At 44.6% G+C, this 14,908-nt stretch overlaps 1 protein-coding gene across 1 annotated transcript in view; it reads left to right on the top strand.

Annotated features, from left to right (window-relative positions):
* The first annotated feature begins 235 nt into the window (after nt 1-235).
* Nucleotides 236-14,908, top strand: part of PLEKHG1 (pleckstrin homology and RhoGEF domain containing G1) — a 192,366-nt gene continuing 177,693 nt past the window's right edge. The window contains exon 1 of the mRNA XM_068233407.1: nt 236-286. Within this exon, the coding sequence (XP_068089508.1) occupies nt 277-286 (10 nt within the window). The 5' untranslated portion in view covers nt 236-276. The remainder of the gene's footprint in view (nt 287-14,908) is intronic.

The following is a 14,908-nucleotide window of genomic DNA, read 5'->3' as shown; positions in this document are numbered from 1 at the left end:
GGGTATCTTTTTACCACTCATATGGCTTTTGCTTGTCTTGTGGAGAGCTCCTCCAGGGGATTCTGTGCAGTCTAGGCATTTCGCTGGACGGGTTTCAGGAAAAGACTGCCCACTGTTGATCTTGCTTTTTGTGCTTTTAGCTCCTTGAGGAATGTTGAAATTTACTTTTTACTTCTCTATGATTTACTGATTTTTGGAGCAAGCTTGCATGAAGAATATATATGTAACATATACTTCCTGGAGTGGATTATCTGATTACAGTATCAGAAACCAACAATGCCTACAGGTGAGTAATGCTTACTCAAATGTTGCTACAGCAGGACCCAGTTATCAAATAATGCATTCATGCAGCATTAGATCAGATATATATAGATACAGTATATAATGTATATTCATTTGCATTTTAGTTCATCTTTACGTTCAATCAAGCTGCAGCGAAATTCCTTTGACGTAGGGATGTCTGAAGCCTGTTGTGAATAATTATCGTTTGAGGATTAGTTACATTAATTGTTCTGCAGGAAAAAAGTAATTAATAAAATGGTCCTACAATGCTTTCACTTGCAAAGACATCAGAATCTCCTGCAGGGCTTTAATTAGAAACATTTGCAAGAGCTTCCCATACAATTTGCAAAGCTGTTGTCACAGTCCTGTAGTCTGCTGGCTCCTTGTAGCTGGTCTTCTGTGTGTAACAGGGAGATAATGCTTGCCAAGCATAATGGTCACATTTTTTTTTTATTTCCTGCCACCATAATATTGTACTATTTTTGGCCTGAATGTACCAAAAAGATCTGAAAATGCAGGGACTTTCTGCAGACTCATTTCCGTGCATATTTGGTGCATTTTTTTTTATTTTATTTTTTTTAAATAGGACAAGGAAATAATTGCAGACTCCTTTCTACACAGCATTCCTTGCACTTTAAATAAAATGTACAAGTCAAACCAAATGTAATAATGTTCTTTGTTAAAAACCTTAAAGGGAAGACCCAAGGAAAAAAAAAAAGTTCTACTTACCCGGGGCTTCCTCCAGCCCCTAGCAGCTGATATGTCCCTTGCCGCAGCTCTGGTGTGCCGGGGTCCCCTCCGTTGCAGTTGGGGACCTCGCCAGGTCAGCATCTACTGTGCCTGCGCAGAGCGCTCCAGACCACGTGAGCGCGATCACGAGCAGCCCGGTCAGGTGTTTGCACAGTAGATGCTGATCTGGTGAGGTCGGCATCTGCAATGAAGGGGACACCGGAGCTGCAGTAAGGGACATATAGGCTGCCAGCGGCTGGAGGAAGCCCCGGGTAAGTAGAACTTGTTTTTTTTCCCTCTTAGATCTTCCCTCCAAGGCTAGGTTTATAGTGAGCGTTGCGTTTCCTTTAAAAGCAGGAATGGAGAAGTCGTGCCACACGTTATGTGGCCATTGCGTTGCATACAGGCAATAAAAAGTATGCTCACCATCACTGTTAACACAGATTTTGCGGTAAGGCACTGCATGCAGTGCATTGAGATGCCACATGCAGTTAGGCCTAATGCATACCAGAGCGGTTCTGCTGCGGTTTGCATTCCGCTTGCGGGTGCGGATCCGCTAGGGTAATGTATTTCAATGGGCTGGTGCACACCAGAGTGGGAGGCATTTTGCAGAAACGCATACTCCCGGGCTGCTGCAGATTTTGGATTGCGGATGCGTTTCTGCCTCAATGTTAAGTATAGGAAAAACGCAAACCGCTCTGAAAAACGGCACTTCAGAGCGGTTTGCCAGGTGGTTTTTGTTACAGTAGCTGTTCAGTAACAGCTTTACTGTAACAATACATGAAATCTACTACACCAAAAACGCTTCACAAAACCGCAAAATGCTAGCTGAAACGCTACAGAAAAAGAAGAAAAATCGTTTCAAAATCTGCTAGCATTTTGCGGATCTGCTAGCGGTTTTTGGTGTGCACCAGGCCTTAGACCTCACCGTAACATGAACTGCACATAGTTGTTGCAGTGCAATGAAATTGAGGGGGGGGGGGGGGACCCATTAGTGTGATTGCAATTAGGAGTAATCACAATCACAGGACATGTAGCATTTTGAGCGCGTTTGCACTTAATGCTAAGTATATAAGCACTGCTTTTCAAACCAATTTTGAAGTGCTTTGGGGGACAAGCGATTAGCTTTAAATAAACTTACTGGATGTCTGTATTTCCTGCTTCTGTCTGTAGCCCTGCCCCTAAAGGAAGAGGTCACTGGCACTTCTCTGATTGGTCAGAGAGAATCACCTATGACCTCTTCCTTTAGGGGGCGGGGTTATGGACAAAAGTCGGACACCTGGTAAGTATAATAAAGTTTTATTTTTAAAAACGCGCAAATAAGTAATCAGAGGCGCTGTACAATGCTTCCAAGTGTCAGGTAATTGCGAGTGCAATCTTACTAGGAATCTCTGCACACAATGATGCAGAGATTTTAAAGCGCTGCAGCGATTCCTAGTAGGTTCCAGGCCTGAGGCTCTGTTCACACCTAAAACTGCAAAACGCCGGCGATTACCGCTAGCGTTTTGTGGGAGTGATTTTTCCGCGATTACCGTGGAAAAATCACTGGACACTGCAGCGTTTTGGGAGCGATTGCGATTAGTGGTGCTATGCATGCTAATTGCGAATCGCCGGCAAACCGCCGGCATGTAACACGTTTGCGGTTAACGCTAACCGCAAACGTGACAGTGAGAACAGTGCCATAGTGTTACATGTGCTGGCGATTTTTTTAAAAAAACGCTAGCGGTTTGCCTTGAGCGGGAATCGCACGATTCCCGCTCAGATGTAAACAGAGCCTTAGGGTCCTTTTGCACTTGGAGCGGTGGGATTTGTGAGTAGCAAAATTGCTATTGCAAGGCACGATTAGGCCTGGAATCCACTAGCAGCACTTTTCTAAGTGCTTGTGATTTGAAAAGCTCTTGCTAATGTAATGCTATGTGCGTGATCCAACTTGAAGGATATGATTTTTAATAAATCCCCAAAAGCATTGCTTTATCAAGACCTTTAAAAATCACTGGTGCTTAGAATGCGCTGATAGTGGGATCCAGGCCTTAACTACTTTGGCCTCCTGGACGTACTAGCTATGCTCAGGAGGCCATGTGCGCGTCTGCCCGCTCCCGCGGCCGATCGCGCGCGTGCACGCGCGCTCCCGGCCGCGGATCGTTAGCCCACGAATCAGTGTATCGGGCTATGGTGCCCGATCACTGATTCCTCTCCCCCGCAGAAAAAGCGACAGCTTCTCTCAGAAGCTCCGCTTTTTCTGGCTGTTGCGTCTCCCGTGCGTCCCTCTAAGCGTATGCTACGCTTAGAGTGACGTCATGTAAACAAACTCATGGCCGCCATCTTGTGGCCAAAAAGTAATACTACATCTGAAATTTAAAAAAAATAAAAATTAACACATTTACATTATAAACACATTGTTTACCTCCCACCCTCCCAAAACTACCCAAATAAAATGTTTAATATAAAAAAAAAAAAAAAAAATGTAAATATTTACCTAAGGGTCTAAACTTTTTAAATATCAATGTAAAGATGAAATATTTCTATATATTTTTTATTCTAAACTTGTAAATAGTGATAGATGCAAAACGGAAAAAATGCACCTTTTATTTCCAAATAAAATATTGTCGCCATACATCGTTATAGGGACATAATTTTAACGGTGTAATAAACGGGTCATATGGGCAAATACAATACGTGAGTTTTAATTATGGAGGCATGTATTATTTTAAAACTATAATGACTGAAAACTGAGAAATAATGCATTTTTCCGTTTTTTTCTTATTCTTCCTGTTAAAATGCATTTACAGTAAAGTGGCTCTTAGCAAAATGTACCCCCCAAAGAAAGCCTAATTGGCGGCGGAAAAAACAAGATATAGATCAGTTCATTGTGATAAGTAGTGATAAAGTTATAGGCTAATTAATGGGAGGTGAACATTGCTCGGATGCATAAAGTGAAAACGACTGAAGGCTGAAGTGGTTAAACACACTTTATGGCCTGGTGTACACCAGAGGAGTTTTTCTGAGAGTTTTGAGTTTTTAAATCAGCTGCTAATGTTATCCTATGTGTCTGTGCACACTGGAGCAATGAGGTTTTGTAAAAAAAAACCATAGCATTACATTGGGAAGAGCTTTTGAAACCTCTAAAAGCTCTTCCCAATGTAATGCTATGGGTTTTTTTGTACAAAACCTCATTGCTCCAGTGTGCACAGACACATAGGATAACATTAGCAGCAGATTTAAAAACTCAAAACGCTCAGAAAAACTCCTCTGGTGTGCACCAGGCCTATATGCAGAGACTGTATTGACAGGGAAATTGCAGGAAACCTGCCTTCAAAAACTCGCACCGTTCAGTCATGTGTATAGTACTGCTGAACAGGAAGTACATCATCTGAAAATCTGCATCTGCGCACCAAACCGCAAAAGCACCAAAAATACAAATGTTCCTGTTACCATTGACTTTTATTGCTTTCAGTGCGCGATAACTCACTGTCACTGTACGTTGTGATGCCACATCCCGTTATACTACAACGCACCTGCCTGACTGTGAACATTGCATAGGTGGTGCAGTGCAAAAAAAACACGTTTCAAAGCGACTGTCACACCACAGCGCTACACACCACTGTGAAAGTAGCCTTATACGTTTTGATTTTCACTGCCCCAGTTTCAAGCTGCATACAGATTGCATACAAGCCAGATTTATTAGCACCTCATTGACCATATTTACCTATGGGAGGACATTTTTAGAAAGTGCACACACCAGTTCTATCTAGAGATAGTAGAGGCAAATAATTCCAATGTGCAAGCAAATTGCATGCAACTTTAAATCAAATGCACTTTTTTAGACTGGCTCCATTCCAAGCTGAATGCAATTTGTATTATATTTGCATGCAAGTTGGAATGATTTCCATTTCTAGTCCTCACAGAGCAGAATCCATGTGGCTGGCTAGGGAAGTCCTAAATCCCTGCACACAGCTGCTCAGTGAGCAGGAATAATAAGTGCCACTGCATACCACCCAGCATTGTGAGATGGGAGGGGTGACCACCTTTTACAGAAAAAAATATTTCTTCAGTAGACACGCCCCTGCCACATATCTAGCTAGACAGTTTTTTTTCCTTACATTCATTTTTTTTTCAAAAATAAACAATGCATTGATGTAAAGGTTGAACAAGTTCAGCACCTCAGCAGCTAAGCACTATTTTCAGTATATCCATACATTTTCTTATTTATCCGTATATCAGACATAAAGGAGGGGCAGACGAATTTGGTTCCTAAAGAAGAACTCCCTTTCAAAAAGGACAGTTGGGAGCTATGCATTGACCACCAAGGATGGTGTGTGACACAAACATTCAAGTTGAATTGTGCAAATTTTTCATCCGAATTTATGCAACATGAAGATGGTCCTATACCGAAGTTAGAAATTTTTGTTTGCTTTCCTGGGGCTTCTACCAGCCCTCTGCAGCCGCTCTGTGCCCAGGAAGTCATTCAAGGATCCTCTGGTCCCCCGCCGCTGCTCAGTTTCATTGTGGAGCGACTGGCCAGTCGATGACCACTGTGCGGCCCTGACCGCTTGCGTCCTCGTTAATGCTCCCATCGCCGGGAGTGTCCTGTGCAGTGCTAGAAAACCTCATCCCGCGCAGGGTGCTCCCGGGAGCATGAACGAGGACACGCGTGGCCAGGGCGACGCAGGAGCAGTGGCCATCGACTTGCCAGTCACTCTAAACTGAGCAGCGGCGGGGGACCAAAGGATCCTAGAATGACGGTGCGGGCACAGAGCAGCTGCAGGGGGCTGGTAGAAGCCCCTGGTAAGTGAAACTTTTTTTTTCCCTTACTTCGGTTTAGGTTCACTTTAAATCCCATTTCTGTTTCACTAGATTCATTTTCAACTATATAAATTTGCATTAAGATGTGCATAATTCTGCATAAACTTAGAATTTGCATCCTAATGACTATCCCTATTGACCACTCTCATCTGCCGCCATTGCAGATGTTCTCTGAAAAGTGCTGGGATGATGGGTGTGCAGGTTGCTCATGTAGGCCTCTTTTCCATGGGTAGGTGAAGGCAGTGAATTCACCGCCTGCTATCTGCTCCTGTTCAGTCTGGGGGCTTGCTAGTGCTGGGCACAGGCAGAGTAAAGACGACGCAACATGGCGTTGCATCTCAGCACGACAGTTGCCATCCTCATATTTGGCATGAGACTATATTTTGTGTCCGGGTAACACCACTGTGACGCGTGTGGTGTTAACAAGCTGCCATTACATGCAGCTGAAAGATGCCCGTTGCTGGCAGACAGGAGGCTGAACTGTCCGACAAGCAAGCACTTCAACCACCTGTGAAAAAAGGCCTGAGGCTTGGAACCCACTACAAAATGCTATCGCTAGGTGCAGTCGCTAGAGTTTTGTATGAGCAGTTTGTAAGCGATTTCATGAGCGTTTTAGGGAGCGATTTTAGAAAGTGTAATTAATTTTCCAGCGGTTGTGTAGCGATTAGCGTTTTCAAGTCTGATTGGTCCTTTCAAGTATTTTTTAATTTTGTTACAGCATAAATTAACTTTAAAACTCTAGCAAAATCGCTCTGTGCAAGTTTTGATGAGCGATTACGCCAGTGATTATATACTTTACATTGAAGCGCAAACAATAAGAAAATGCTGCATGTCCTGCTTTTGCGATTTTGCTAATCGCAATCTCTTCTGTGGAATTTGCACCATCCATTTACATTGGCAGATCGTTTAGGGAAATCGCTAGCGATTTCTCACGCTCACTAAACGCTCAAAAATGGTGGGTTCCAGCCCTCAAGGTGCAGCCACACATGATACAATAAATGATCTTTTGAGGGTTTTTTTTTTTTTTGTAGTAGTAGTTTGTAGAGGAATCTGATTATAGGCGTTTTTGTTACATTTTAAGCAAGAGCGATTTTCAAAATCGCCCTGAAAGCGATTGTGCAATGATTCTCTATGAGAGAGTTATTATTATTATTATTATTATTGTATTTGTAAAGCGCCAACATATTACGCAGCGCTGGACATTAATTTAGGTTACAGACAATATTTAGGGGTGACAAACAGCAATATGACAATACAGGAATACAAGAAAACCAGATCACACAGCACAGTATGAGTATAAGGTAATGCTTAGTCAGTCACTGGATGGAGCATGGAGATTAGGCAAGTTAGGTTCACTCAAATGCATAGCATAGGTGCACAGTAATGCACAGTAATGGAGGTGCATGATCAGGTAGGACACAAAAGGAGGAGGACCCTGCCCAAAGGCTTACAATCTAGAGGGAGAGGTAGGGACACGAGAGGTAGGGGACCAGAGTTCAGCTGTGGGTTTAGAGCAATTGTGAGGGGTGGTAGGCCAGAGTGAAAAGGTGAGTTTTGAGGGCCTTCTTGAAGGTGTTTAAGGAGGGGGCTGCCCTAATGGGTGGAGGTAGGGAGTTCCATAGTGTTGGAGCGGCTTTTGAGAAGTCTTGGAGGCGTGCATGGGACTGGGTGATGCGGGGGACGGTCGGGCGAAGTTCATTGGAGGAGCGGAGTGAGCGGCTTGGTGTGTATCTCTGAGTAAGATCAGAAATGTAGGTTGGACAGGTTTTGTGGACGGATTTGTAGGTCAGACACAATATCTTGAATCTGATTCTGGACTGGATAGGAAGCCAGTGGAGGGATTCACGGAGGGGAGCCGCCCTGGTGGAGCGATGGGAGTAGTGGATAATTCTGGCTGCCACATTCATGATGGACTGCAGTGGGGCTATTCGGGTCATAGGGAGACAAGACAGAAGGGCATTGCAGTAGTCGAGGCGGGAAATTATGAGGGCATGGATGAGGAGTTTGGTGGTGGCTGAGGTCAGGAAAGGGCGACTCTTACAGATGTTTTTGGATGTGGGGATTGAAGGAGAGTGCGGAGTCCAGGGTGACAGCGGGCTTGAGAGGTAGGGCGAATGGTAGTGTGGTTAACAGTGACCTGCATCTGGGAGGTCCAAGGATGACCGGGGTGGGAAGATCATAAATTCAGTTTTGTCTAGATTTAGTTTCAGGAACCTAGCGGACATCCAGGAGGAGATGGCAGATAGGCAGGAGGAGACCTTGTCCATGGTAGTGGTGGATATGTCAGGGGTGTGGAGGTAGATTTGGGTGTCATCTGCATACAGATGATAGTTAAAACCCATGGAGGAGATAACCTTGCCAATGGAGGACGAGTATAGGGAGAACAGTAGGGGGCCAAGGACCGAGCCTTGAGGGACTCCCACTGAGAGGTGGCTCGGGGTGGACGAGGACTAATTGAAGGAGGTCGTGAAGGAGCGGTTGGAGAGGTAGGATGAAAGCCAGGTCAGGGCGAGATCGTGAATGCCCATGGATTGGAGGGACTGGAGGAGTAGGGGATGATCTACTGTGTCAAAAGCTGCTGAAAGGTCATGGAGGAGGAGAATGGAGTATTTACCTTCCGCTTTAGCTAAGGCAAGGTCATTGACCACTTTGGTGAGAGCCATTTCGGCTGAGTGGGCAGGCCGAAATCCAGATTGCAGTGAGTCTAGTAGTGAGTTGGCATTGAGGTACTGGGTCAGACGCTCAAGGAGTTTTGAGGCGGGAGATCGGGCGGTAGTTGGAGGGTAGCGAGGGGTCAAGGGAGGGTTTCTTGAGCAGGAGCAGTACTGTGGCCTGCTTGAGGGGAAGGTGCCTGTGGATAGTGAGAGGTTAAACAGTATAGTGAGGACTGGGGCCAGATCCGTGAAGTGAGGCTGAAGTAGATCAGAAGGGATAGGGTCAAGAGGGGAGGTAGTGGTATGGGAAGTCTGCAGTAGGTGGTTGACTTCCTCAGTGGTAGTAGGAGTGAAGGAGGTGAGGGGAGGAAAGCGATTTGTTTGCGATCATGTTTGAGGCAATTTGCCTCAATGGAAGGTATAGGAAAAAAATGATCACAAAATCGCTTTGGCAAGTGATGGTGTGAGCGTTGTTTTTTTTTTTTTTTTCAAAAATACATTGTATTGTTTCCAGATTTTTTTTTTCCAGAACAAAAGACTGTAGCGCTCTGCAAAAGCGCTTACAAAAAAACGCCCACAAAAAATGAGCTAACGCACAGAAAATCGACGGAAAACGCTCCAAAACCGTGTAAAAAAGCCCGCCGCGGACGGATACGCGAGCCAAACGCAATGTGAACAAGGCTTCAGGGCAGGTTTACACTACTAGCATATATTAAACAACCTCCTTATTGGTAATCCCGAGTCAGGCTCGGGACGGAAAGCCACAGAACATGGTGGTAATCCCGTGCCTGAGTGAGTTTCATGCAGTAGCTGCTGCAGACCTCTCTGAGGTATGTTATTTTCTTTTTGTTTTTAGGGTCTAAAAGCTTATGAAGAAAATGTTATGGCTTTTAGACCTTGAATCTGGAAATAATCATATCGCCAGGGAGGTTAAGCGCCAGTGATGCTATGGGTGGCTTTTGAAAAAAAAATCATGTCACTCAAGTGATTTGCCCTTACTAATGTAATGCTATGTGTGTGTTCTACACACATAGCATTACATTAGCAAGGGCAAATTACTGACGCTTAGAAAAGCACTTGAAGTGTGAACCAATCCTAAGGTCCTTTTTTCCACGAGCTGCTGACAGGTGGTATATTCACTGCCAGTCAACTGCACTCATCCACCGACTGAGCATGGCTCAGATGTGACTAGAGATGTTTTTGTGCCGTCCGGTAACATCGCCATGTGATAAGTGCGGTGTTACGAACCCTGCCCTTCAGCTGCATGCAATTGCTAGCAGAATAGCGCTAGGGGTCGGTAGCTGGAGTCACACTTGTCCATGCAGAAAACCATTTGTTTTCTGCCACAGGCATTTTTGAATTTTTTCCTGTGCGTTTGTATGCATTTTTCATGCATTTTCATTTGCATTTTTAGGTAATATATTTTACAAGTAAAAAAAAAATCATTTTCAAATTAGTTTTTACCTCATTTGGGCAAAAACGCATCAAAAATGCATGCAAGATGCGCTTTTTTAAACGTAGGAAAGCATTGCATGCAGAATGCATGCGTTCTGCATGCAGTGTGCAGAAAGAATGAATTTGTTGAGCATTTTAAAAACGCATAGCAATGTGTTATTTGTTTTTTGTTTTTTTGCAGCTCATAGACCTATGTACGTTTTTTTTCATTTTTCATGTGTTTTCAAAACTCATGCGGTTCAAATAAGTGTGATCCCAGCCTTATGGTGTGTACACACTTGAAAGATTAATGAAATATATCCCATACCTCCCAACTTTTTGAGATGAGACAGCGGGACACTTAAGCCACGCCCCTGACACACCCACAACCACACCCCTGACACACCCATAGCCAATCATTATTTATCTATATCTATATCTATATCTATCTATATCTCTATCCTTTATTAAAAAAAATAATTGTGGGTGGGAAGAGGGTGCCCATGGGTGAGGAGGTAAAAGAAATGATCGAGGCCCCAGCCGGCGGATCCGGTGTGTGGGATGCGGGTCTGGGATAGTATTGTCCCCCCCCCCCTCCCTCCGAATGTGCCCCCCAGTGTCCCCCTGTATGCAGAGATAAGAGCGCAGCGGAGCGGGCAGTCTTACCATTCCTTCTCACGTACGGGCATCTCTTGCTTCCATCTACTTCCTGTGACGTCGCAGGAAGCGGAGAAGACCAGATGCCCGTACGCGAGAAAGAATGGTAAGACTGCCCGCTCCGCTGCGCTCTCATCTCTGCATACAGGGGGACACTGGGGGGCACATTCGGAGGGAGGGGGGACAATACTATCCCAGACCCGCATCCCACACACCGCATCCGCCGGCTGGGGCCTCGATAATTTCTTTTGCACATCTGACCCCCCCAGCCGCCCGGGACACTGGGGGGTCATAACGGGATAGCGAGACAGCCCCCCCAAATCAGGACGGGACGGTTGGGGGGCTATGTATATCCGACCAATTTTACCCCCTTCCATGTGGTATGAGAGCCATACGCTACAGAGTTTATTCTATTGAGCTGAACTCCCCATCAGATAAAAATCTTTGAAAGATGATGTGCACAAAGATGCTGTATACATTCAAAAGATCAGTATCTGCAAAAGATCCGTTCCTGCAAAATGCATTCATAGTCTATGATATCTGCAGATCCTCATATACACCTTGTTTAAAGGATACCGCAGCTGAAAATAAGATTGCGGCAGTGTGTGGGGGAGTATATTACACTAAGCGTCACATGATTAGCATGTGACACTTAGTGTAATGGAGCGCACACGCAGCCCAGGGGAGGCAGAGGAATCGGCGTCCTTCTGAGCCGGGCGCTATGCGCTGGCCAGAAGCAAAGTGGAGATGACATACTGCGCGCACAGGGCGCAGTATGTCCAGGTTATAGGTCAACAAAGTCGCCGGACACCGGGAGGGTTATTAGAGGAACGGCAACAGACGGAGGGGGGCAGGAGGAGCTAAAGGTATTTACTTATACTCCCCCCACACACTACCGTAATCTTATTTTCAGTTGCGGTATCCTTTAACAGACATTCATCTGCAAGTCAGATCCACCAGGATGGATCTTCAGATCTGCAGATGATTGTCAGATATGCAGATGAATGTCTGTTAAACAAGGTGTGTATGAGGATCTGCAGATATCATAGACTATAGCTAAGTACACACCGGGGACAAAAATGGCTAGTCGCTAGCGCATAGGGGACGCGCGCACGACAGCCTGGCGACAGCTGTCTACACGTCTCTGCCCAAAGGCAGAGACGCGGCGGAAGCTGTAGCCGAAGGTCCCACCCCCTGCCGGAAGCTCCATACATTGTGTATGGAGTTGCTGTCGCTAGTCCGCATACACACGGCGGACTAGCCACAGCTGCGGCAAAGTTGTGGCAAAAGCTGTTGCAGGCGACTGACCAAGTCAATCACCCGGTGACAGCTCAGACTAGCGACGGTTCGTGGCATACACACGGGGGATCTGTCGCTGCAACATGCGTGTGCCACGCGGTTGCAGCGACAGTTGTAACCCGTGTGTATGTATGTACCATATGAATGCATTTTGTAGGAACTGATCTTTTGCAGGAACAGATCTTTTGCAGATACTGATCTTTTGAATGTGTACAGCATCTTTGTGCACATCATCTTGAAAAGATTTTTATCTGATGGGGAGTTAAACTCAATAGAATAGACTGTGTAGAGTATGGCTCTCATACTACATGGAAGGGGATAAAATTGGTCTGTGAACTTTCATTAAACTTTCAAGTGTGTACTCACCATTAGTCAGCAACACCAGGTACTTTTTCTAATGTGTAGTAATGGCTAGCGAGGAGTTAACTTTTTGACTGCTTCCCACATGTTTCACAGCAACACATGTTGGCTGCTAATGTTATTTTATATCACCTCACTTTTTATAGATGCCTGTTAAAGTGATGTCAGGTTAATCCTTTTTCTAATCACTTTATTGCTTGTTTTTCACCTCTGTAAGGCCTTCTTTGTTTTGTATATGGTTGCTTCACTATTTATAGAACACTATTTTCACTATAACTGCTGTTTATTTAGTTCTTGTGTTCATGTGGCACAAATAGAGGTATAGGTGTGTAGGTGCCTCTGATTCAGCCTTGCTTGGTGGTCCTCTAAAGATAGAACTCCATATGATACATTTATTCTGGAATTTTGAGTTTGTGAAACAATACAAACAATACATTGTTATATTAAAAGTCATACCTAATTTGTTTCAAAATCACCAAAATGATAAAAAAGACATAGGCTTTTTGGTCTCTTTGATTCCCCTTCACCAAAATCAGGCTTCTCACCCTAGGGCCCCATTTCACACAAACATCTAGGCATTTGCTTTCCCAGTGGAGCTGAAGAGAGGTCAGATTTACTTCCAGTCTATCAGGTCCCTTACGGTTTTCCTCTCCTGGGTGCCGAAGGTCACTCTGAAAGATTTGCCTACCGTACATGTAAAGGACTATTCAAATGCCTCAGTCAAGCTCATTCTGTGCATGCACAGTTCAAGTTTTTGTGAACTACGCAAACCGAGGCAAACGGATGTGGTCTTGCACGGTAGCTGTGACCAGAGTTCTGGTCGGGATCTTTCAGAGAGGGCAGCAGCACCCTGGAGAGGATTGGAAGTACAATGAGGGACCCTGATACACTGCAGGGGGATGGAAGAAACTTCAGGTAAGCCGGGAGATGTCATCACATTAATGGACTACATCTCCCAGCGTGCTTGCAGAGGATGCTCAAAAAGAACTCTGCCATATAAAACTGCATTACTGCCAAACAGGAAGTAGCAAGGAGGATGGCCTCATCATATAGATGGAGGGCAATGGATCAGGCCCCAACCCTCCCTCCATAGTTAAGCAAGTCGCTTCAAAGCCCCAGACCATTTATAAACCTTTCTGGGGGGAGGGGGGTGTATTATATGATTGTTAAATTTGGTGCTTTTTGCCTTTAACTGACGGAAAGTGCAAATCACTCTGGCAAAGACAAATCACAGAAACAATCAATTTTCATGCAAAACTGATCATAATTTATTTCTGTGCAAGCGATTACCTGAAGATTTATTACCAGTCTAGCCATACTGTGATCTCTGAAACAATAACTCGCTGTGGAGCTTTAAAATGTTTGTGTACTTTGTAAGTTACATTTTGTATTAATTTACCTCAGTTCCATAGCCTTCTTAAAGCATTTTTCACAAACATTTCCTGAGAGAGTTCCCATAAAAAGTTTATATTTTTTTGCCCTCCTCCTTTTAAATCAATCGCCACAATTCTTGCTGCTGTCTCTATCCATCTATCTTCTCAGCAATGTCTCTTCAACTGTCAGTTAATGTTAGCAGCTATGGGCAATGGAAACCACTCAGCCATGTAACGCCTTGTCCAGAAGGAGTGTATAACACAATCAGTTGCTATTTAGTGCTTCAGGGTTCAGAGCTGATGTGCCGCTGATACTTTGCTCCCTGTTGCTCCTATTGTTGCTAGTCCAGGGTTGTCTATTGTGATCTATGTCTTTACATACGCTCTGCAGTACAAATCTGCATAGACCAAATTTTTTTTCTTTTGTACTTTTATGCACATCTGCAGAGCAGAAGCATCCGGCATTCCTGAGGGGGGAAAAAATGAACCACTACAGCGTTTCAAGTACATAAAACAGAGTGTTTGTTAAAAAAAAAAAGTTTACCATTTTATACATATTGCTGTTCAAACGCCATGGTCAAACGCAACAAAGCAGGTGGTTATTTAGTGGTGGCAGGGATGGTGTTGTAGAAGCTGATGGAAAAGATTGGACCAAGGGCTCTAATGCTCCAAAGAATAAAGTAATTGGGAATCTATATAAATAAAAATAAACCTATTCACTTTAAAGGGCCTTTCACACTCTAATTTGCATTATTTTTACATACCTATTCCTGTGGACTTTCAAAGAATGGGGTGCATTGGGTTAACATTTTTTTTTTTTTTTTTTTAATGCATGGAACACACATTTTTACTGGCCTGTTTATGCAGATGTTAACGCAAATGCATCCGTCATTGTAAGTGTGAAAGGCCCCTCAGTCAATTTAGGGCCCATTTCCACTAGGAGCTGTGCGATGCGGCTACATAGCCGCATCGCACCGCATGTGTGCTGAAACACATGCACGGCAATGGAAGAGTATCCACTGCGGGCATATTGTGCGGAGTGATGCGGTGCGATCCGAGAATCTGCAGCATGCTGCAGTTTATCGCATGGCCGCATCCTCCCGCAGCCGTGTCCCACCTCCTCCATTGACTTCCGCATCGGGAGATGCGGTAGTGATGCGGCCGGCGGCAGAAGTGATGCGATGCAGCTAGCTACCCGCATTCGCATCATTTACTAGTGGAAACCAGCCCTAAGCCATTTCTTGTTAACCTTAATTCTCCTAAATCAAACTCTGCCAGCCCTGATGTTCTTTAGTTAGAGAGTTCGGTTCGTACACA

Source organism: Hyperolius riggenbachi, chromosome 4 (assembly GCF_040937935.1).
Source record: "Hyperolius riggenbachi isolate aHypRig1 chromosome 4, aHypRig1.pri, whole genome shotgun sequence".
Lineage (NCBI taxonomy): Eukaryota > Metazoa > Chordata > Amphibia > Anura > Hyperoliidae > Hyperolius > Hyperolius riggenbachi.
This window is presented reverse-complemented; position numbering and strand designations above follow the sequence as displayed.